The sequence below is a fragment of the Triturus cristatus genome, chromosome 5_2 (genome assembly GCF_964204655.1).
Source record: "Triturus cristatus chromosome 5_2, aTriCri1.1, whole genome shotgun sequence".
NCBI classification, from domain to species: Eukaryota; Metazoa; Chordata; class Amphibia; order Caudata; family Salamandridae; genus Triturus; species Triturus cristatus.
This window is the reverse complement of record NC_140588.1, coordinates 231,201,571-231,227,326: the sequence shown is the minus strand read 5'-3', so window position 1 is coordinate 231,227,326 and position 25,756 is coordinate 231,201,571. Positions and strand designations below refer to the sequence as shown.

Sequence of the window (25,756 nt, the reverse complement as noted above, 5' to 3'; positions counted from 1 at the left end):
CTGAAGACCCTGCCAAGTTTACACTGTAGGTGCTTCTGCCTGGTGTGTGCCACCATCACACCCAGGTACAAAAAACAATCAGTCTCTCACTAGATAGGCAAGTTAGGTAGGATCTCCAGTGCTCTGTGTACAAGGGAAACACCAGAGATTCCTTGCAATTGATCCAGAGGCCAGATATGTCCCCGAAAGTATTAAGTACCCCAGCAGTGGGGGGCTTAGCCGGCCATCATGGCGGTCGCTCTTAGGTAGAGCTCTGCGTTTTCAGCCTGAGGACCTACTGCAACAAGGTGCTGGAGCCAGGCATTGGTAGCGGCAAACTCCCTGATGAGACAGGCAGGATGGTGGGGGCTGCCATCCCGCTTCTTGACCCCTGTCTGGGGGCCTAGATCAACACAGCTGCGGACCACTGTGACTGAAGCCCACCCATAAGGTCCCAGCCTGGCAGGCACAGCAGCTGAGACACCAGCACCACTGACCGGCGGCACCCCTCCACTCCAGTTCTCTCCGCGAAAATGAGGCCCTGCTCTAGACCGCATACAGCATTCCTGGGGAGCTGTAAAGGGCGCACCAACTGGTCAGGACTAAGGAAAATCATCTATTGGGCACTGCCCTGGGTGTTCATTATGCAGCCCAGACCATCAGGAGCTCCCCACCTGCCGGCCTTCCTAAACTTGAACCACCCAGTGGAATGAGGAGGCCTCCATTACTACACTCATCCAATCACTGCTGCCCAGGTAACCCATGGAGCAGACCCTGCCTTGCCTGCCATGCTATGCTGCCACTCACGACCACGACAGCTCACCACGCCCACTTCCTTCAGCAATTGAGGCAGAACGCCCTGCTAAAGGAGCTGGACACTGACAGATCCACTCTCCTCCTGACCAGATCCTGGCTCCTGAGATGGGTCACCTGAGGTCGGCACTGCCCTCCCAGGCGCCTGCCACAGTATATCCAACAGCACTGGTGCAGAAGTCGCCAATGCCTGATGTCACGCAGTGTTCCTTGACGCCCACGAATGACAAGTTGAACAAGATCCTTGCACTGATCGAACAATCCCAGATCTCCACAGAGTGTGGTAAATTTTAATTACCTAGACTTAATTTATGCGGTAAAATTCAATAAGAATAACTCAGTAAAAATAAGAGGCAGAATCCGTGGTATTTGAGGTTTTAAAATGGGTTTATTCCTTACAAAGGAATTGGTTCGAACCAGGCAATCGTATTCCGTCACCACTAAGGTTCGGGAAGGGATAGAGCAATACTTTATTGACAGGTTGTCATATATATAGTCAATGCATTACAGTAAAGACATATGCAGAAGGCGTAACAGCTGAGGAGAGAGATAAGAATACACATACGTAATGAAAAAGGCGTTACAATAGGCGTGCATAAGGGCGTGTACCAGATACGTCATTATGATGATGACACAGGTGGGTGGATCCATAAGAGAATCCTGCAAAGTCAGCAGAAATACATGGCAGAGATGCGCGCACGGCAGCATGACGTGTGATTGACGTGTAACTGGAGGGTGAAGGGGACTTGACATTTAGCCCTACATGAGGAGACAGAAGTCTGGGATGTCAGAACAACCTAATCCCAAATCGTATCTAATATCTTGTGTTTAAGGAACTGTATTATCTGGAAGGAAAGGTCTCTCAGGCAGAGGCTATCCTATACTGACTTCTAGTGCGTGTATAAGCGTCTACGTGTCTACATGAGATGCGAGGGGGCATGGGCCTACCATGGCAACAGAAGCCATGAATTACTTGCACGGAGACAGTAAGGCCGGGCCCTTTGCTCTGTAGCTGGAAGGATGTTTACCTAAACTACTAGACAGGAATGCATTTCTCGAGGAGCGGAGCAGATAACTTGAAGGCTGAATACAGTTTTGGCAGGCAACAGGCCGGGCCTGGCACCGTTAGCCGCGCAGGAAGTAAGACAAAGGTCATGGATACAGATGCAGGTCCAGGCTGGAGCATTCAGAAGTAGAAAGCAGGAAAAGGCTCGATGGCAGAATTCAGGGCCTAACTTGCCAGAGCTGAAAAACGTGACAAGTACACCATATAAAGACGGTGGCAAGGCATACTTAGGAACGGAATATCCGACCCATTCATGGTGGATCTGAAAGAGGACATGTTAACGTTGGACACATATGTATTTGCGTCTTCATAACTTGAAGTGGAGGGAACATACATGTACTTGTAGCATGTACATGGAGCCGTTGGGCTCCAAGATAGGGGACACAATTGATCATAAAAATTCATATTTCCTCATTCCCTCCTTGTCCCCTATGGACCCTTCATGAGATATCGATCCTCAGGAATCCATCAATCTGTTCATGTAACATCATTTGCTCTTCTTTCTTCTTCCGGGAGTTTGAATTAGAACTTAAGTGTGGAATACATGATGTGGCACACAGGCCGCAAATCGCTGGTCCACATTGTAGACACAGGCAGCAACTGAATACTATGAGAAGGGCAATACCTAGGAAGGATAGGACTTTCCATCCCCAGGCTGACAACATGCTCCAGAACCAACCGGACCACGTCCAGGTGCCTGGATTCTGATGTATCTGGCTTGCAATCTTATGAAGACGAGTTATGGCTTTATATACGGATGGCGCGTTTTCTGGAATGAAAACACAACAACTTGATCCGATGACTCTACAGGCTCCGCCCCTATCGGCCAGGATGACGTCAAGGACAAGACGATTTTGGAGAACAACAAACCGCATCGCAGACTGCTCCTCTGTTAAGTTGCCTAGGGCAGAGGTAGTTTCATTCACTACTGCTTCAAGGGTTCTGGTTATTCTGCGTATCAGTTTACTATTAGAGACAACACCTATGTAGGGAAAGAGACCTTTATTGAAGTCTGTGTATTGTTCCCATGCTGTTTCAGTGTAGTCGACAATCGGGAGATCTCTCTGGGGTCTATTGTGTACTAGATGGGTATTTCTATGATAATCAGGAGGGGCTAGGAAAACAGGTGGCAGAAGGAATGCAATGTAACAGGTACCATCCCAATCTAGAGGTAAACGTATATATGCGGTATGACCACAAATGAAGTAGGAATGACGGGAAGCTCTAAATGTAGACTTGCCTTTATCACTGAATTCGATCACAGTAGTACATTTACTATGACCCAGGTGTACTGAACCATTCTTTCTTACACATAATTCACCTTTGACTGGTAATACTGACATAGCAGGCAAGACTAGTGCAGCTTCGGATTCAACATTCAGAATCATGAGGTTAGGTGTAAAATTACCTAATCCATATACTTCATTTTCTAGATCAGTTCCTGTCCTTTTGGGAAGTCCCTCCTTGTTAGGGTAGCAGGCTTTAAGCAAAACTAAGTTCAGGTTTCCCCATACCCAGTTGCTCTGGTAAACTACAGTATTTGAATCTAAAGAATTAATCAAACTAAACCATGCGCCACAGGAACCATTGTGTGTGAATGGATACGGAAAGAGAGGCAGAACTCCCTTGTATTTCTGATAGGGAGGGAGTCGGCCACATATCCAACAATTAGTAGCATTGCTGGCCTGATGGGAGTGATGTAACATACTAATGAATGTGTTGTTGCGCAGCGCAAGTCTGTAAGGCAACTCATGTGAAGGTAATTCGCTAAAAGAATGTTCGGCAGTAACATTGTAAGCAGAATGAGCACGCTTGAAAATAGGATAGTATATGTGCAACAGTATACTTGCAGCAATAATCAGAAGATTTAGGAAAAACATAATCAACAATGTCACTATACAGTGACTATGAAGTGATTTACAATATGCACGTTTCTTGAGCTGTTTCTGTCTATCTCTCTCTCGATTTCGGTCTAGAGGATACATGTCAGAGACTAATTCAACCGATTCACCTAGGAGAGGACTTAAACAATCAAATTGTCTGACTTGCTAGACCTTAGTTTCAGTTTATAGTCTTGGGAAGCAGTGTTCTCGACCAGGGGGAGTTTTGAATCAGTCTGTGGAGGGGGGCAGGGCTGAGAGTTCAAATCAGAAGGTAGTCCATGAAATTTCTTGATATGGCTCGAGTGTAGCCAACCCTTGCGACCCTCAATCTTCACTGCTGTCCTCGTGGTCAGGAGTACTAATTTCGGCGTTTGCCAACGAGGCTCTAGCGGGCTCCTCCTGTCGAAGTTTCTTATGAAAACAAAATCTCCGGGAACCACTTCATGGGGCTTCACCTCGGTGTTGTCGGGAAAGGCTGCAGCTACCTGTGAACGGCAAGATTGTAGTGCAGACATCAAGGAAGCAAGGTAATCTGTCAGCATATTACAATCAACATCAGTGATTTTACGAGGTATAGGCGTCCCCCACATATTTGGTGGCCTACCGAAGACCACCTCGTACGGGGATAGCCCTGTTCGAGAATGTGCTATCATTCTCATGTAGAAGAGTGCAACTGGTAAGGCTACTATCCAGTCGACGCCTTTCTCTCTACAGATTTTAGAAAGTCGAATTTTCAGAGTCTGGTTGTGACGTTCCACGAGACCTGCTGCCTCGGGATGCCGGACACAGTGGAATTTCCATTGATAGCCTAACAGGAGTGAAATGTGTTTCATTAGCTCGGATGAGAACGGTTGGCCGTTATCTGAATACACGATACGGGGCAAACCATACCGTGGGAAGAATTCACGAACCAACTGTTTGGCAGTGGTCGGGGCAGTGTAATCTGAGACTGGATATGCTTCTGTCCAACGAGAAAGTGCGCATACAACTACGAGAACATATTTGAATCCTCGACAACGTTCCATCTGGATATAATCCATCTGGAGGACTTCAAAAGGGTGATCAGGAGGTTGAAATCCACCTTGCTCTACAGGTACGCCTTTACCTGGGTTGAACTGACAACAAATCATGCAAGTACGCACTTTCTGTTTGGCGGCAGCTCGTAAGTGTTTATTAAACCAAATGTTTTGAATACTGTCTAACATAGCTTTCTCTCCTAGATGTGCTGGACTATGTATTGTGTTAATGATAACTTGAACCATTGAGTCGGGGAGAAACCATGTAGATTTTCCCTTCGTCATCCATCCCTGATCTGTTTGGATCCCCCCTAGTTCAGTCCATTTCTTGATTTCCTCTGGCGTAGCATGTGTCTGTATGTCAATTACATCAAGGGCGGGATCCTTAACTGTCATGCAGTGTGTCGATGTCGGAACTATTGGCTTTGTCAAGTCAGTTGCATGAGTCCGATTCTGTGCTGTTTGCTTAGCCGTTCGGTCTGCTAGGTCGTTACCCTGGGAAATGATATCGGTGACTTTTGTATGAGCCTTGCACTTCATGATAGATATTGAAGTAGGCAGATGTATTGCATCTAACAGAGCTTGAATAAGGGGACCGTGTTGAATGTTGGCACCGTGAGAAGTCAAATAACCTCTCTCTCGCCAAAGGACTCCGAAGTCGTGTACAACTCCGAATGCATAACGTGAATCTGTGTATATGTTAACTCTCTTATTTTTGGCTTGAATACAGGCTTGTGACAGAGCGATGAGCTCTGCTGCTTGAGCTGACAATGTGTCAATACAATTTGTTTCAATAACTTCGGTGTCTGTCGTGACTGCGTAAGCGGCCACTAACTCTCCTGTATTTGTTCTCATGCATGAACCGTCCACATAAAGTGTCAGGTCTGGATCTGGTAATGGAATGTCTGTCAAGTCTTGTCTGGGTTTTGTTGTAATAGTAATGACTTCAATACAATCATGTGCCAGTGGGTCTGTTCCACTTAATGGCAAAAGTGTGGCAGGATTCAATGTACTGCAGCGTCTGATTTCTATGTGTGGCTGAAACAATGTTAATTCGTAACCTGTCAGTCGTGCTATAGTCAAGTGCTGAGTCTGAGTTCGGTTTAAAAGAACTTCCACGGAATGTGGAACTTGCACTGTCAATTGATGTCCTAATACTATGGAATCGCTTTGTCTGACCGCTAAAGCTGTCGCTGCGACTGATTTCAGGCACGTAGGCAGAGCCTGGGCTACCGGATCTAATGTGCTAGAAAAGTAAGCACACGGTTTGTGTGAACCTGCTTGTTCCTGAGTGAGTACTGACAAGGCAGTACCTTCGCGTTCTGTAACGAAAAGTGTAAAAGGCTTACTGTAACATGGTGTCGCTAAAACAGGTGCTTGACATAAGGCTTTCTTTAAGTCTTCAAAAGCTTGTGTATGTGCCTGGGTCCAAGGGAGGACAGTCGAAGTCGCTGCCTCCTGGGTTGTCAACCGAATGAGTGGCTTTACTAGAAATGCATATTGGGGAATCCATTGTCTACAGTATGAAGTGAGACCTATGAAGGCCCGCACCTCCTTTTGTGTCTTGGGTGGTGGCATGTTTATAATTAACTGGATGCGATCAGGTGTGAGCTGTCTCCCCCCCTTGGACAGCAAGTGCCCAAGGTACACAACTTGCTGAACACAGAATTGCAGCTTCGAAGGGGACACCTTGTGCCCCTTGTCGGCCAGAAAATGTAAAACCGTCAGTGATGCTTTTTCACATTCGGGTTCGCTTCGGGCGGTGATCAGCAGATCATCGACATACTGAAGCAGGGTAGTGTTAACAGGCATGTGGATACTGTCAAGTTGTCTTTTCAGTGCTTGGCTATAGATGCTGGGGCTTTCTGTGAATCCTTGAGGTGCGCGTGCAAATTTGAAGCTTCGTCCATTTAAACTAAATCCAAACAAATATTGGCTTTCCGGATCAATTGGGACGCTAAAGAAGGCGTTCTTGAGGTCAATTACAGTAAAGAACGTTGCTTCTGAATCAATAGCTGTCAATAATGAAGAGATATCTGGAACCACGGGGTATTGTGGTACAATGCATTTATTCAATTCGCGCAGATCAATAATCAATCGATAAACTGGGGGTGCTTTTGGATCAGTTTGTTTAAGAATTGGAATAATAGGAGAATTACACACATTGGAGTCGGTTTCCACAACCACTCCTTGTGCAATGAGCTCGTCAATGATTTGCAGCAAAGCCACTACAGCATCTGGAGGTAACTTGTATTGTCGGATTCGTGGTAATACCACTCCTGCTTTGAGTGGGACTCGATATGGTGTAATATGCATACAACCTACATCAGTAGGGCCTTGTGTTATGTTATGTTATGTTATGTTATATGCGGATTTATAGCGCGCTCCAATAGTCGAGACTGTCCTGGCGCGATAGTGAAACTAATCCAGGTGGTAAAGGGATCGGTTAATCATGGATTTGAAAGAGGTGCGTTTTAAGCAGTTTTTTAAAATTAGACAGATTGGGAGAGTGTCTGAGAGCGTCAGGCAGGGCGTTCCACCATTGAGCACCCTTTACCGTCAAGGATTGTCCGCCCAGACGAGCTCTTTTAAATCTGGGAACGACCACCTGCTTTCTGGAGGTAGATCGCAGCTGACGGGTCGGGAGGTAGAGGGTGAATCTTTTGGCTAGGTAGGCAGGGCATGGTCCATTAAGGGCCTTATAAACGAGGACCAGAGTTTTGAAGTGCACTCTTTGGGCTACAGGGAGCCAGTGTAGATCCTTCAACTGTTTGCGAACGCTAAGTCTCCTAGAGATGTTAAAAATGAGTCTCACCGTTGCGTTCTGGACTACCTGTAGCTTTCTGATCAAGTAGTCTGGAGCCCCTACATAAAGGGCGTTAGAGTAATCCAGACGGGAGAGCACCAAAGCTCTGGCTACCGCTTCCTTGGCCATTTGAGGGAGAAGAGGAAAGAATCTGCGAAGAGTAGTCAGGGTTCCAAAACACGTCCCCGCCAGTCGTGCAATCTGATCTCGAAAACATAAATCTGCTCCAAACCAAATACCCAGGTTCTTGGCCAACCCACTCTCTCCCGTTGGACATGTTGATTCAGTGGGCCAGGTAGAATTCTTAAAGTTAGTGGGAAATTGGCCGTAGAGCAGAATTTCTGTTTTTTCCTCGTTGCATTTGAGGCAGGCTCTGGCCAGCCAAACAAATACAGAGGATAGGCATTGGCGTACTCCAGAGGTGCACAAGTTCTCCTTTTTCCAGGTGAAGAGAAGCTGGGTGTCATCGGCGTAGGCCATAATCTTAGCACCCCAGCTCTCAGCCAGCCGGATCAAGGGAGTTAAGTAAATATTAAATAAGAGGGGACTTAAGGTTGACCCTTGTGGGACTCCAGTTTCTACCCTTCGATTAGCGGAGCAATAGGGAGGGAGCCAAATCTGTTGAGTCCGGTCAGAGAGGAAATACCTGATCCACCTCAGTGCCGTACCCGAGATGCCGATGTTCTCTAGTCTAGATAGGAGCTGGAGATGGGGCACCGTGTCGAAGGCGGCCGAGAGGTCCAAAAGAATAAGGGCCGCTCTGCCGCCTCCGTCAAGGCAATCCCTAATGGCCTCCGCCACCTCTACCAATGCCGTTTCCGTGCTGAAAGAGGTGCGGAAGCCTGATTGGGCCGGATGAAGAGCCTCAGAGGATTCCACAAATCTCTCAAGTTGCCGGAAGGCAGCTTTCTCGCAAACTTTAGCAAGAGCTGGTAGGAGGGATATAGGCCTGTAGTTGGAAGTGATCGAAGGATCGGCCGAAGGTTTTTTTAATAGGGGGAGAAGTTTGGCTTGCTTCCACTTGGAGGGTAAAATCCCAGAAGTAAGGGATTCATTGACCAAAGCGGTGACCATAGGGGCAATAACTTCAGCTATTCCATTAAGGACCCTCGCAGGGCAAGGATCTATAGGTGACCCTGATTTCAGAGATTTTAAAATGGTCAGGATATCTATATTTTTGACCTGAGTAAACTCGGTCATCTCTGCCTTAGCCTTAATTACTTGGGAAGGGGAAAGAGGAAGAAGTTGGTGAATTAAGGTTGGAGCAGATTGTGGGTCGGGTGGCTGGTCAGGGTTATTCAGACTGTTTTGAATGTTTCGAATTTTCTCAATGAAGAAAGTGGATAGTTGCTCACACCAATCTGTGGAGGGTGGAAATGAGGTCTTCTCTGCTACCGGGGTAGTGAAGCTTTTAACTATAGAGAAAATTTCTCGACTGTTGTTTTTCGCCTTTAGAATTCTAGATGCATAGAATTCCCCTTTAGCTGTTTTAATTGCTGCATAGTAGCTTTTTTGGGCTGCACGGAGTTCCGATTTAGCAGTAGGACAATAGTTCTTTCTCCATATTCGCTCTAGCGCCTTACACCCAATTTTTTAAATTTTTAATTGTTCAGTATACCAGGGGGAAGTGGGAGTGATCCTATGGTTGTTTTTTCCTTTGCTTTGTGGTAAGGATCTAATGGAGGTGTCTATCCAGGAAGAGAAGTTGTCTACAGCTTCATCCAAATTTTGTGCTTTCATTGGGGTGGAGTGGGTAAGGACCTCCACTAGGTGTGGAATATTAATTCTCCTTGGACGTTCCCCAAGCTTGGGTGTGGATGACACACGGCTGGTGTTTATAGACCAGGAGAAGTGAACAGGAAAGTGATCTGACCATGTAATGGGGTAGGGTGGATCTACAGAGATGTTAAAATTAGAATATACTAGATCTAAACAATGACCCCCTTCATGAGTGGCAGATTGCACCTGTTGAACCATCTGAGCCAAATTGCAAATTTCTTTCAGCTCTTTAACTCCGGGGGCAGAGCTTGTGTCCATGTGTAAATTAAAATCTCCCAACATTAGGAAGTGAGGGAATCGGAGTGCACGTTGGATAGTGATCTCCTCCAGGGATTTAATAAAATTACCTAGAGGACCGGGTGGGCGATAGATCAATAGTCCCCCCAGGGTGAATTTGGGGGATAGTGCTAGGGAGAATTCCATAGCTTCTCCATCCTCAATCCTTCCTGTGCATTCCATCCTCAGAGTCCATTTCTCTTTGTAGATCACGGCTACGCCTCCTCCCCTGCCTTTGTTACGGTCCTGTCTTGTGATCTTAAACCCTCTAGGGACAGCCAGCTCCACCACTGGGGCACAGCTCTCGTTCAGCCACGTCTCCGTGATGAATAGGATGTCGAGGTTCTTATCGATGATAAATTCGTGAACTTCTTCAAAGTGCTTTGATAGGGAGCGAGCATTGATAAGGGCAGCCCGAATAAGAGGGTCATCCGCTGTAATAGGCTGGGGAAAGGAGGAATTAGGTAGGCTAAATTTGAAGCGGCAATTTGGACATGTTCGTGAAAAGGAGTCTAAAACATTCCAGTGGGCGCCATTGCATAATAGGTTGCGATTAAGAGCTCCAAGTTCGTCTGAGTTATATGTGATAATGGGGAATATCCCGTGCAGTATGGAATTGGCAGGGGTCCTGGCCCTGGGCGCTGTCGAGGCGCGGACGGGCGCAGACGGGCTTGCCTTAGGCGCGCCTTTGGCGCGCAAACGGCGCTCCCGCTGCGCTCGTCCGCTGCGCTTCCTGTCCATGCACATGATAAGAGAAGAGAAAGGGGGGTGTGGCCTCGAGGGGGCGTGGTCAGCAAGCACGCCGTTGATGGCGTCCGCTAAACAAACAGATACCGTTCCAACTAGCAATCAGCTGAGTGGTATGTGGCCAGAGGCATTACACCCTAAGAGAGCAGGTAGGCTTAATACGTTTTTAAAATACAGTAGATATAGCCCTTAAAAACACACACAATTTAAAAAAACAATCAATCGTACCACCAGCTCCCGGCTTCCGCCTCAGGACTGGGAATCGAGTTTCCCAGTCCCATAAATGTGCAGGGACATTCTGTAACCTGTGATCCATGTCTCTAAATACATAGTGACCTTTGAAGTCATGCAAAAATAGTCGTACCCCCTCCGGGGAACAACATATTACAGCTCCTAGAGCTTTCAGTGTCTTTATACCTAACAAGTTTTCTGGGCATGATTTTGTAAGCAATAAATCCGTAGTCCGTGTCAATGGACCAACTGCAAGAGGAAGAGGTTGCGATACTTCATTAACAATAGGCTTTCCTGAAAATCCAAGGGAAACATTCTGTGAGCCTGAGAGGGGTGCCCCTGGAACCTCGTCGTGACTTATAGTTGTTCTGCTTGCCCCTGTATCAATTAAAAACTTTCTGTCTTTCCCTAATACTTGACTATGTACATAAGGACCCTCTTGATCTACAGGAACCTCAATAAGGGGTAAGCCAACTTCCCTCTCTAGGCTGTTTCATGTGTATCGCTGATAATCGGGATAGTCATTTTGTGCATACTGGTACATCTGTTGTGTCGTGTTTTGTGTTGCGGCAATAGGCTGTGGCTGTGGTACCGCTACGGTCTGTTGTGAAGCTTGCATAGGCTGTACGTTCTGAGGTACTTGTTGTTGGATCTGATCCTGTCTAGGTGGACGCGGTCTCTCCTTGGTTTTACCCGTAGAGATATTATGTTTCAGAACTGCACAATCGTTTATATAATGACCTGGCTGTTTACAATAGTTGCATGTCCCTTTAACAGGAACCGCTGAATTACTGGACTGTGTCGCACCCTTTTTATGACTGTCAGCTGGAACTGACTGGGCGACGAGCATTTTCATTTTCGTGTCTTTCATACGTCTTTGTTCGTGTTCTTGTTCTTCTCTAATTCTATTCTGGTGGTACTGTAACATTTGTAACATTTGTGACGGGGTATTAGCTTGCCAAGAGCTCTCTACTTTCAATACTCTGTTCTTAACCTGAGGCAAGGTATTCTCAACTAATTTTGTTACAAAAAGATGCGGATATGAATCACTACTTGCTTTCAGGCCGCTATTAATACCAAAACATTTTTCAAATCGTGAATAAAAATCACTAGTGTCTTCATCGGGTTTCTGTTTGCAAGCTGAGATTGCTCCCCAGTCTTCCTTTTTCGTAGTTAATAAGCGTGGCAATACTTGTACTAATAATCCTGGTAATGCTTTAGTTTTGTCCCCAAGCCCTAAGCCTGCAGTTCGGGCATTTTCTTCGTTTTCTAATGCGGTCCAATCAATCTTTTGTTCTCCCACCTCCCACTCTTTTTCTTTGAGTTTCTCGTAAATACCGGCAGGCAATAATACTTTCAATATTTTCATAATGTCAGGATAGGTATAATCACCCATGAGTAACATGTCTTTTATTTCACGGTGAAAACCTGCTGGATCTCTGTCATGGCTGGGCACTAATTTTTTCATTTCCAATAGTTCTATTTTAGTTATAGGCGTGTACACGAACACGCGTCTAAAAGTATTATCATCATTTCTAACTGGGTGTACTTCGCGTAAGGGATTCTGTCTGTCTATGTAATACGTCTTTCTTTCCATGGAGGGAGCTGGATCATGTTCTGGACACAAAAAGGCACTGTATCTGTGTCGATATTCTAGAATTACTTTAATTAGATCGGTACCTAGACCTCTCCATTTATTCATGAGTAGTTCTATCAGTATATCAGGTAGGGGACCAGGATCGGAGTGTTGGCCTTTGTACAATATAAGGAGGTGTTGTATCATGTATATACCAGCTAAACGCTGTTCGTCTGGTGAAAGATTCAAAAACGTATGTACTAGCGCATCATCACTATATTTATCAGAACTGTCAGCCCATTGTACTGCTGACCTGGCTAATTCTTGTTCATCCATAGAATCGAGTACATGGTACCCCATTCGTTCTTGAAGTATTTTATCAGTAGCCTGAAACAAATGTTCAGGGGTCTTTGGGTTTGACATAGCTGCTTGAAAAATTCTCTTACTTTCTGGACGTATCGGACGTATAGGATTATTGAAGGATCTTCCTTTTCCTACATAAGCTATCGTTTCTCTAGCTGGTAATTGTAATTGTCCTGTTGTCATTTCTAGTTGTTCCTCATCCCCTGAGGACTCGGTTTTATCTGCATCTGTTTCTCTTTCAGGCTGTTCTTTTTCACATATATGTTCTACTTTTTTTCTGATCCTTCGGTACATACTTTCTATACTATTCTGTTTATCATGTTTTCCATCTGCTATATTCTGGCCCCATTTGTTAAGTGCTCTCATTTCTTCCGCGTCTACACCTGGCCTATCTCTGTGTCTTATCAGGCAGTTTATAAAGAAGCGTAACAACAGTTTCTGCGTGTCCACTTTCTGGTATGCCATGGCCTCGCTAATACTTTCAGGACCTTGCCCTGTTTGGACAAAGTGATATATTTTGTCTAGATGTTCAATCATTCCTGGTAATATCATTAAATAGTTCGCAACTCGTCGTAGACGTACTGATGATAGCATCATTCTGTCGTCTTTACCTGGTACTGGATCATATCTACAATCTGTAAGAGGCTCTTTAAATATGTCATAATTCGCTGTTTGCGGTGTACGTTGGTGTGCTAGATCCCTATAAGTCAGTCGACGCACTGATGGCGGCGTATGAAAACTTCCTGTCGCACCTCCTGAGGTGCTAGGTCCAAAAGGATTCGTTGGGTGTAAGGTAGGAAGAATAGATGCAGGGAGAAGTGAAGGAACGGGCGGAAGATTTTGAACAGGTGCAGGAGTACGTTGCTGCAGAAGCGGGGGCGGATTATCTCGGGGTCGAGCACCATTAGCAGGTGGTGTACGTGGCGGCGGAGGGTTAACATATTCGGGGGCTACATCATCTAAATAGGAAGAAAGGAAAATGTCCTTTGCAGTCTTGGGGTGCACTTTAGTCGGAAGCAATGGAGGTGGCAGATCTTTCGATACTTCCAGGGTGGCCTTAGGTAAGCCCTCGGCCAGAAGAGGATACATACCATTCATAAGAGTGTTTCGTTGTCTGTCTACTTGTTCGGCTTTTGCTCGGATACCTTCCTCAATTAATACGTTTTCTCGGGCTTTGTCTGAATCCTCCCTACTTTTCTCTTCTTTTCTGAGCGCTTTCTCTGTGCGTCTATGCGATTCTTTACGCCATAATTCAATGGCATCTTTCTGTGACTGTCTGGCTTTCTTTTTCCATAATGCTTCTTCTACTCTCATGATGCAATCTGCATCCCATGTCCCAGTAACGGGCCATCTCTGATTCTCTGCTAAATCCTTGGTGTAGTCTACCCACAATTTGAGATATAATACGGCATCTAGGCCATGTTTATGGTACATAAAGTACCCTGGAGTGTCCCTAGGTGGAATGGGAACGGCTTCTTCGAGTATCCCTTTTCTAGTTTTTATCTGTCTTAATTTCGAGAATAACGGCATCTTGAACCTTGCTACTTGGTTCTTACTCGGACTTGAACACAATTAATACAATAGACACAGTAATGAAGATCGAACAATCACTCATACCACGACATTTAAAACATATTAAAACATTTTAGAACGAACAATAATAATTAGAATAAAACTAGTTAACTGCATAATACTAGATGTACTGCTAAACAGTACAGATACACTGCTGAAACAGTGCAGACCAGGTCTGTGTACCCAAACCCGTCTTGACCGGCACAAACCAATGTGCACGTCTAGATGCGTCCCCAGCAACGGTACTCACCGGGAAGCACGGAACGGAACAGAAGGCCTCGGAAGTCTGGACTGGACTAGACCAAACTGGACTGGACTCGACTCTTGACTTAGTTACTTCGGAACTTCGGAATCTGGTGGGCCTCTGTATACCTCGGATCTTGCTCTCTCAGCTAGGCTCTGGTCGGGATCCTCCGCACTCCTCACCGCCTCGTCTGGGTGTTGATCGCAGCCTCAGTCACCTCCGTTGGCCTGAGGGAGATACAGGAAATCCTGCGGGTACGCGTAGTTGTCCGTCCGGCTGTGGCAGGAGACCGGGTCTGCAATGCACCTCCGGCGCGTGGGGTGTGAGAGGTGTCCCTGTTCGGGCGCCAATTATGTGGTAAATTTTAATTACCTAGACTTAATTTATGCGGTAAAATTCAATAAGAATAACTCAGTAAAAATAAGAGGCAGAATCCGTGGTATTTGAGGTTTTAAAATGGGTTTATTCCTTACAAAGGAATTGGTTCGAACCAGGCAATCGTATTCCGTCACCACTAAGGTTCGGGAAGGGATAGAGCAATACTTTATTGACAGGTTGTCATATATATAGTCAATGCATTACAGTAAAGACATATTCAGAAGGCGTAACAGCTGAGGAGAGAGATAAGAATACACATACGTAATGAAAAAGGCGTTACAATAGGCGTGCATAAGGGCGTGTACCAGATACGTCATTATGATGATGACACAGGTGGGTGGATCCATAAGAGAATCCTGCAAAGTCAGCAGAAATACATGGCAGAGATGCGCGCACGGCAGCATGACGTGTGATTGACGTGTAACTGGAGGGTGAAGGGGACTTGACATTTAGCCCTACATGAGGAGACAGAAGTCTGGGATGTCAGAACAACCTAATCCCAAATCGTATCTAATATCTTGTGTTTAAGGAACTGTATTATCTGGAAGGAAAGGTCTCTCAGGCAGAGGCTATCCTATACTGACTTCTAGTGCGTGTATAAGCGTCTACGTGTCTACATGAGATGCGAGGGGGCATGGGCCTACCATGGCAACAGAAGCCATGAATTACTTGCACGGAGACAGTAAGGCCGGGCCCTTTGCTCTGTAGCTGGAAGGATGTTTACCTAAACTACTAGACAGGAATGCATTTCTCGAGGAGCGGAGCAGATAACTTGAAGGCTGAATACAGTTTTGGCAGGCAACAGGCCGGGCCTGGCACCGTTAGCCGCGCAGGAAGTAAGACAAAGGTCATGGATACAGATGCAGGTCCAGGCTGGAGCATTCAGAAGTAGAAAGCAGGAAAAGGCTCGATGGCAGAATTCAGGGCCTAACTTGCCAGAGCTGAAAAACGTGACAAGTACACCATATAAAGACGGTGGCAAGGCATACTTAGGAACGGAATATCCGACCCATTCATGGTGGATCTGAAAGAGGACATGTTAACGTTGGACACATATGTATTTGCGTCTTCATAACTTGAAGTGGAGGGAACATACATGTACTTGTAGCATGTACATGGAGCCGTTGGGGTCTAAGATAGGGGACACAATTGATCATAAAAATTCATATTTCCTCAAGAGAACAAGATCAGCTCCTTGGTGGCAGAGCTGGGTTTCCTTTGCGATGATCATTGTAAGCTCATGGACAGGGCTATGAAAGGAGAGAAGACACTAGTCTAACTACAACCGCAATCCACTGCCAACCACCTGGCTATTCGCGACCTCCAAGATAGAGTGAGGACACTTGAGGGGAGAGCGGAAGAATGCGAAGGACACTCCTGCAAAAGTAACCTTCAGATCCTGGGACTACCGGAGGGAGTGGAGGGCCATCACCTGCTGGCCTTCTTAGAGACTTGGTTCAAATATTTTGTCCCCTCCTCCAGCCTCAGGCCATTCTTCTCAATGGAGACAGCCCACAGTGTGCCGACACTCAGACCTGTCCAGAGGGCGCCACCGCACTCGAAGCTGGCAAACTCTTCCAGCAGCCGGCCTTGAAGCTAGGGAAACAGGTTTGAGTCTCAGCGTCGGCTCAACATCCTGTGATTGTGCGCAAATCATTTAATCTACCCGTGCCTGTAAAATGAATGTGTCAGTCTGTAATTCAACTGATGGTCATGTAAAGCTCTCAGATCCCTCGGGTCGAGTTTGTGCTATATAACACTGCAATTAAATATAATTTTAAAAAGCAGGGTTGTGGTAGGGGTGAGGGGGTGGCTGGGTGACAGGCAGCATGGAGAGATTAAGTGGCGGCAAAGGTGCAAAAAATAACATTTTAAAAAGCAGTGTTGGGTGGGGGGGTCAGCACAAGGAGATTAAGTGGTGGCAGAGGTTCAATAAACAGTGAAGCAAACAAGTCAGCAAATTTTCCGGCAGCCGTAAGCGTTTCATGAAGCCCATGCAGGAAGTAAACAGAACACTGAGCAGTAGTCGGATGTGACGTAACAGCCAGAGCAGCCGACCTCCGAGCTGGGGAACCAGGTTTGAGTTTTGGTGTCGGCTCAAACATCCTGTAATTGTGCATTATTCATTTAATCTCCCCGTGCCTGAAAATTGAATGTGTTCGCTGTAATGCTGGTTATGTCAAGAACTCTGAGCCCTTTGGGCAGAGTTTGAGCTATATTACACTGCAAACAAATAAAATAAACAGTGTTGTAGGAGGGGTGCAGGGTCTGGACGGGGTGATTAAGTGGCGGCAGAAGATTAATAAACACCGAAGCAAAAAGCACCGCAAATAAAGTGCCAGCCGCAAGTGTTTCATAAAGCCTGTGCACGAAGTAAACAGAACACTTAACAGGAGCAGAGGCAGGCCAACAAAAAATAAGAGTACTCTCGAAATTTTGGAAATAATCTGAAAAGTAAGAGCAGATGTAACAGGGGCAGTCCTCATGGGAGGATAAAAATATCCAAAAGGAGGGACTACTAAGCCTATTCACCAATCAAAAGACGGCATTTACAAAGGACAATAAGAGGAGCCAATTAAAAAGATGGGCAGTGCTTAAAGCCCATATTCTAGGAACAGAATGTCTTGAAGAGACAGCCCATGCGCTGCCTAGGCGAGACCTAATATGGGGCATTCACAATGAGGCAAAACTGCTGGTCTCAATAATAGTAATGGTGTGGAAATTGGTTTTGAGTCATTGTAGACTGCTGCAGGTGCTTGAACGAAAGCCTTAAAGGGACAGCAAATTTCAGTCAAAGCATCTAAATACATAATGTAGAGTCATTGCAAACCCGGTCCTTTTAAGGGACAGTAATCCCAAAGACTCTCCCCTACAAGTGGCACTATATGCAAGTGATACAATTGTGACAAATGGTGTGTGCATATGACTGCGACTTCCAAAGGGGCGGAATGCCTCTTGGTTTCCCCTTGGCCCTGTGGCATTGTAACAATATTTGATTTCTAATGACAATTACAAATCATGAATAACTTTTGCGGACGGACTATGGAGTCACAGTATCAGTTACACTGGCCTTTTAAGAATGTAAAGTATTTTGAGCCTCAGGCCCATTATCTTGACATCTTGGGAGTGTGGACTTTCTGTGCACCCCTTTGTTTGCCAAGAGGCATTGCAAGGAAAAAACAAATAAATGAGGAATATGTACTAACATTAACTTTCTCTCCCCTTTATTAAAGTAACATTTTGTTGATAAATGGGTTGGTAGTGCACAAGATGTGCACAGAAAACAATTTCCAGATACGAAAAATGGTGGCTCACCAGGAAAAGAAATGCGACCAGTCCCTCATACACACCACATCAGAGCTGGGATTCTCCTCAAATGAGGAGTCCAGTCATCTGCTGAAATCTGTATCCTGAACTGTGGTTAATAAAACACATCTGACATTTTTAACTGCATAATTCAAATTCTAGACCCAGAATACATTCCATTTTCTGAGATGCTTCGGTGCTGTAACAGCTGGGGTGGTAGCATGATGTAATGTTATATGGCGCTCTAGATTATTTTTTCAAAAATGTCTCAACCTGCTGCGCATATGCTACAGTGGAGTACAGAGACGTAGAAGGGAAGTGTGTGTTTCTTTTTAAAGAAATAGTTCTGCACCAATTGCTCACATCAAGCATGCACAGAAGAGGGCGAAGAGCTTAATAAGACTCAATGTACCATTTAACTTACCATCACAAGTTCAATGTGCTTCCCAGAAAAAGATTCTCCCATATCTCATCATGTTCACTCACAAAAAGTGTTTGTAACAAGAGCATGTCAAAACTCAGTTATCTAAGACCAAATATTTAAAGCATAATCACCATGATAGGGCACTTTCCTGATTAGTCAAAGAGCACACCTAAGATGGAAGGAGTCATTTTAGAGTGTGATTCAAATGGGCCTTTTTGAAACAGCACAACTAAGGGATTCCAAGCAAGAGTCACTAATTAGCAACTTCAAGTTTGACACACATGCTGCTATCTGGTTTATGCAGATAGTGAAGCTCCGAATTTCAACAACTCTGGAGTTAGTAGTTCGCTTACACATGTCCCAGACAACCTTTTGTTTTCGTTAAAAAAAAAATCAGCATTAGATTTAGTAAATGAATAATTCACACCTGGATTGTTGAAACAGATAACAACCTGCCCCAGAATTTTCATCAGGCATTTTACAAAACGTTATTGCACAACTAAGGAATCCTCTGCTCAAACGATTACTAGGAAGTTTGCCACGAACACCTGAATTCCTCTCAAAATTATGCTCAGCCCACCCTGCTAGGACATGGCCCTTTCTTACCTCACAGCTGCTTAGGTCCAAAGATACCTCCTTCAAAACGTGGTTACTGGCGAGACCTAACAAAAGTGCTCTGAGACCAAAAGAAATCAAGAAGAAAAAGTCAACAGACTTAGGCCACAATGAAAAACTTATCTCAGTACATATTTTGTTGAATATTTACAATAAAAAAATAGCACAATTGTGGCCTATGGTCCAGAAATACAATTTACATTATTCACTTATATTGGAATGTCTTCTATAAATTCCTACTTTACCAGGAATGAAACTATTTACAAAACATAATTCATGCTATTAGGAACCAGCCTCACATATGTGGACACCGATTTTATTTCCTTGGCATTCACTTAGTCAGCCGTAAACTAATCCTTTTCTCCTCACTGATTTCTACTGACACCTAACATTTTTCCACACCAAGTTCAAAGACAAAGGTTTGTCTTGCACCTGTCTCACACTGTAATTTGTAGTTGTGGCTTGACAACGCAGCAGTCTTCCTAACCTATCCAATTCATTAAAATGTACATACAGGGCTTTGATTCCGCCCACAGGAATATTACTCTTTCACCTCATGCAATTGGCTGTGTGGTGTATCCCTCCGCCTTCCAGGAAGGGCTTGCATTGGAATGCATGATAGACTGAAAAGTACACTTAATCATCATGTCATCTATAACATTCAAGTCTTTATCTACAGAGAAATCAATATTTTTACTACTTTTGGACCTGCACAAATGTCAAAGCCAATAAGACAGGGTTTAATCTGATAAACACCATTTGTAAATGGAAGGCATGCAAACATTTTATGATGGCTGTGTTTTCATGCACTGGCACGATAGAGTCAGACTTGTTGACTTTGCCAATAACTGTTTGTCAATGCACCACTCCCCGCGCTCCGTTAAGATTTCCCCCTGATTATTTTCACCAGGCAATCTCAGAGCCAAAAACTCTCCCAAAGGCCACAGCTGAAGTGCTAAAGTTGCAGACCTTTGGTGCTTCCCCTTCTATCCTCAGGAAATTACGTCCCTGTCCTGGTTATAAGTTGACTGAATTGTTGACTACAATTTACATACTTATGAAGGAAAGGTATAGCAAGCCCAGTTAAATACATGTAGTCCCCTATTAAACAATTAAGGATCTAAATGAGATCTCTGTAATTGCTGATGTACCAGTGAGAACAAGTCATTTGTCTCGTAGAAGAAAAGCAGAGACGTTAAAATCCAGTTGGTAACTAAGGGCCTTATTTAGGGATTGGTACATGGGATACACAGTCACAAACATGACAGATGCTCCGTCTACCATGTTACAAGTGAAACAGGCTATAATGCACTTGTGAAGATTCAATTGTAACAACAACAAAAAATGAAAAAAGTTGTGGACGGCGACACGTATGACAGAGGCTGAAACTTGGTTGAACAACATTCTACTTTTGTAATTTATTTATGTTTTATTTAGAAAGTTTTCTATAGTGCGAACATGATCACCGAGGGTATCAGAGCACTTTACAGGTAATACATCAAGAGGGATACAAGCAGTCAAAAAAGAACAAACACAGCGAAAATTCACAGTCATGTAGAGCCAGGCATTGTCGGAAGCCCTGGCAGCTGGGCCACAAATCTGCGACTGTGACCTCAATATCCAATGGAACAGCCTATCTGAGGCAGAAATGTCTTCATCAAGAACACCTTGACTTCCTTTTTGAAGAGGACAGTGGAAGGAATCACCCTGACTTCGGGGTGTAGGTAGTTCAAAATCCTCTGTTCAATACCTGAGAAGGCTCGATTGTAGATTTTTCTTTTCTTGAATGTTTGTGGTTTGTGCAATAGAGTGCTGGCGCTTCTGGAGGCTCTCCAACCACATGAGAGCTCCAATTTATGAGCGAGGTACAGTGGGGTATTAAAATGAATGACTTTGAGCGGCATGCATGCAATTTTTAGGTGTATTGAATCTTTATATGGAAGACAGTTCTGGTATAACCAGTCTGGTGATATGTGGTTGGATTTTTTAGCGCCTGTGAAGAGTCTAGCAGCAGGGTTGAGGGCAACCCTAAGAGGAGCAGTCTTCGCTCTAGGAAGGCCACAAAGGGTTGCGCTGCCATAGTCCAGCTTTGAGATCACTAGAGCTTGCACCTCCACCTTTAGATCATGAGAAGGGAGAAAACTTTTAATTTTTGCTTAAAATTCTGAGTTGGAAGTTCGCTCCTTTGGTGAGGGAACTGATGTGATTCTGCAGGTTCATACTTTTGTCTAGCATTATTCCCAGAGAGGTTGTGGAATCAACGAGGTGCTGCGTACAGTTAAGAGCAGTAAGCTGATTCATCCATTCTTCTATGACCGGAGATTGCTTGTGTGGTGCGATTAGGAAGAATTCTGTTTTGAGAGCATTTAGCTTCAAGTGGTTACGTGTCAGCCAGCTTTGTGTTTTCAGTAGGACTGAGTTGAGGGACCTGATGTCCTCAGGCGAGGCGATCTTCAGGTATAGTTGGGTATCATCAGCGTACATGTGATAACGAATGCTGGACGATTTCAGAATATCTGTCAGAGGCTCCATGAACACGTTGAAGAGCGTGGGTGAGAGCGCTGAACCCTGTGGAACCCCCAACGTGACTGGAGAAGGATGAGAAAGGGACTGGTTCAACTTGAAGCTTTGGGATCTGTTATGAAGAAATGAGAAGAACCAGTTTAGTATAGGCCCAGACAACCCCATCCTGTGTTCCATGAGGTCAATTAGGTTATCAGTAAATGCTGACGAAAAGGTCGAGAAGGATCAATAGGCAAGATTCATTTTGATCCAAAATTCTTAGCGCATCATCTACTATGTGAGTTAGCGCAGATTCTGTGCTATCGCCAGGGCCGAAACCAAATTGACATTGGTCCAGGAGCTGGAAATGATCGATGTGGTTACAGAGTTGGGCGAGCACACATTTCTCCAGGAGCTTTGCCAACGTGGGGATGTTAGAGATTGAGCAAAAGTTATGGAGGTCCGTTGGATCGGCAGATGGTTTCTTTAGAATTGGAGCAACTTACCCCGATTTTAGGCAATCCGAAATAGCACCTTGCCGAAGTGACGCATTGACGATTTTAGTCCAAAGTGGGAGTAAGGAGGTTCAACCTTCAGAGAAGAGGTTCGATGGCAGGGGATCGTTGTAGTGATTAGAAGGTTTCAGAGTAGACAGCGTTTTGCTAATAGTGTTTTCATCCAAGGTTTGGAAAAGGCTACATGGTGCGTTGTTTTTGAGGGGGCAAGGCAGCGCAGGCACGGTGACATCCAACCAAGGAGGATGTTCGGAGGACTAATTGACAGGTGCGCAAGGGCAGAGGGTAGTTTAGCTTCAATCTTAGTAGTCTTATCCGTGAAGAAATCAGCGAATTCTTCGCAGTTCAGCTGTGTCCCTCGACCCAGTGCAGATAGATTGGGATGACTGTTAGCTTGAGACTTGATGAGTTCGAACTGTTTTTTTTTAAAATGTTTTTTTGCTTGCTCTAGCTGATTTCTGACAAGGTGGCTTTCGAGCATCTGATGCGTTTGTTGTAGATGCTTCTTAGGGAAATCAGATGGTAGAGATGTTCAAGGGAGGGATAGGATCGCCACAGTCTTTCCACAAGTCTTAAATTCCTTCTTTCGGAATTAAGACTATCATTGAACCATGGTTTGGAGACTTGGGAGGACAGACTTTTTAGCTGTAGTGGCACCACCGAGTCTAATACAGAAGTCATTGAGCGGATTATTGAAAAAGCGTGCTATTAGTCTAAATTCACTTTACATAACTATGAAGATGCCTGGAGTTATTTGGAGGAATGTTATGCAACAGCTGAACATCACCAGATATCTACCATGTTTGAGGTGGAGTATCCTATTTGACAAACTCTATATCAACCCCTAAATTAATCAGCAAGAGAACTTTGTGCCAAAATTCCGTAATACACTCACAGACGTAAAGTAAGAGAAAAAGTAAGCCAAAACATTTACCACATCCCCAGCAATAATTGCCAGTAGAGACCGCCAACTAACCATTTGTAAAGGAGAATGATCGGTTTAAAAATAATGTTTGGTAGAGCCAAACGATGATTAGTATCCAAAGTTCTTAAAAGATGATAATGCAAGACAGAAACAATTTCAGCACTTTCCAAATGAAGTTTCAGTTGCTGTGCCAACCATCAGACAGTTTGTTTTGAGGAGGAGACTGGAAAAAGAACAACAATTTAATTAAGACCAACTGGAGAAGGTAGTGGTAATTCCTTACCCCTTGTGAAGGAAACAAATCTCTAAGTGCATTGAAAGTCACCCACAATTTACGGCTCAAAGAACACAACTTGATATGAAGCCAGATGCCATAAAGGAGAATTTGATGAAACTTCACCGTCAGCTGCCATGCTTGTTTCGTGTTAGTCCAGAAGCAAGCTTGTCTAAATTGATTTTGTTTTGATTTGACAAATTCAGGACAAGACACCATAATGAATCGTATAATGTACTGTCGACAACTATTGAGGGAACTACATAAAAGAAGTTATGTGGATAAGAGAGCAAAAGCACTTTACTCAACTTTTTCGAAATAATGTGCATTTAATTCCCCATTTACTAAAGTATAGCTGTAAGCGATCTAGAGATTCTCTTCTAAAAAAAGGGTAGAAGGTAGGAACAAATAAATGGGAACAGTTGTGTTAACTTTACATTGGTCCAATAACTTCAGGGAGATCCAGCTCAAGCACTTCCGTTTTCCATGTGGTACACATTTTCTCCAGTGCTTGATATGTAAAAGAATGAGTGCCGGTGCCCAAAGCTCTGCTGGTGCCATTAAATGTCGGCGTGCCAAATACCAAGGCTGCTTAGTTTTGAATCCACCTCATGCCTCTTTACTCCACTAGACACTCCTGTCCTTTTATTTCGCTCCTGCATGTTCCAGCTTTCGCCCTTTGTGGTGGTTTTCTGTCCTTCTGTCTCCTTTGGGTGTTTTTCCCTCTCTTGCGCTCTATAAATGTCTGATGAGGGAATATGAGTGCTGGTCTGCAGAAATGAGCGCTGGTGGGCCCTATCGCCAACCACCGGCTCAAATTAAGCACGGAACTCCCTACCACAACTCAAGGAGTATGTGTGTATGGAAAACATGTACTGCTGTTAAGAATGACGTATCTGTTTTAGTGTGAGGGAAGCTTGCACTACACATCTACTTGAGTTGCATGCAAATGAATAAATAAATGTCCTACATGTATTAGGTTATCATATAATGGCATTAGTCGAGAGGAAACAAACTGAGGAAATAATAGGTTGATGGTATTAAGAGTTTAAATCTTTGCAGTTTCATTCAACATGATCTACTTCTGAGGTTTGCTGCCAGTTTTCTAATGCCTGCAAAGATTAGGTATTTTTAGACACCCCTTTTCCTGCGAAAAACGTCACTATTTCCTGCTATTTTCCGTGTTGATCATGAATATTTAGTTACTCTTTTTTTGCTGCTTTAAATAGCTCTGAGAGCGAAATCTAATAGAGAGATCAGAAGTAATTGCGTTTATCAGAGATGCCTGGATTGCAGACCACTGTTAATGATGACGTGTACATAACATTAGCGATTTTCTATTAGGTTAGCCATAAAGGATGCTGACATTTGCAACTCCTGCATCAAATTGGGAATGACTCGGTAGTTACTCAGCGAAAAAAACTGCAAAGGCTGTCCTATGCATAATCGCAAGAAGCAGAAATGTATTTTTAGCCCTGCTGGATGGTCTTTCTCTCAACTGGACTCCCTCTGCATTGTAAGAGAGCCATACGTGAGTGAGGAAATTAGGTGAGAAATGTAAATACTTGATTTCGACAGGTAGATAAATACATTTAAATAGTGGATATTCCTGTGCAAAAGCACTCCTAATGTGGGTGCTTAAGTAGTTGCAGGCACATGGTGATGAGATGAAGGACCTCTGTTCCCACAAAACAGTGCCTATAGCTGTAAATCTGTGCATTACATGCATAGATGGTAGTCTTTCAAGAGATTCTCAAAAATCTCCATGCAAATCTATATATATTTTAAATTTCTGCAGGGTCTGGAGGTTTAGTCGATTAATGTGTCCACTGTAGGGGCCTGTGTTCGACCTCATGGTCACAGGTTAAAATCCTGGTGAGTCCACTCAGCCTTTCATCCTTCTGAGGTTGATAAAATGAGTACCATTGAGTTAGATAACAATAAACATCTGTTATTCAGCGCCAAGATACTCTTCTGTATGAATATGTGATGGAGCAGGGTTTTTACTCCAAAACGGAATACCTGTTTCATTTTCGCATGTTATAATTAAAAGTACTACGAAATAATTATTAATAATTAATAGTTTGTTGAATGTTGACTAATCAACCTTATTAACAAGAGAATTACACGTGGGAATGCTATTGCATGGCTCAATAACAAGTGAACTAAGTTGGTGAGCAAACTGACAGAATACGATGTTGCTTATGTGATGTTATGGTGTTTTGCGCTTATAATTAATATGCATTAATAGCTTCTGATGTCGCAAATGGCTAGATAAATACACACACATAAGGGTATTAGCTGGGGAATAACACTGTTTAATCATTTCTATGCAGTAATTATGTTTTGTGTTTCTTTACTCTTAAGTTGACAATTGTGGCCTACTGAAAGATGGCCACCTCCTGAGGCCTGCAGTCGAGTAGATGACTCAATGGAAAATTTTGCAAGAAGGCTTCGCGTTGCCTG

The 25,756-nt window shown here is 44.3% G+C and overlaps 1 protein-coding gene across 1 annotated transcript in view; it reads right to left on the bottom strand.

The window, feature by feature from the left end:
- The window catches only part of CARMIL1 (capping protein regulator and myosin 1 linker 1), a 995,540-nt gene that overhangs the window by 335,402 nt on the left and 634,382 nt on the right, over nucleotides 1–25,756 (bottom strand). The window contains exon 17 of the mRNA XM_085607022.1: nucleotides 19,066–19,135. Coding sequence (XP_085463148.1) covers nucleotides 19,066–19,135 — 70 coding nt within the window. The remainder of the gene's footprint in view (nucleotides 1–19,065; nucleotides 19,136–25,756) is intronic.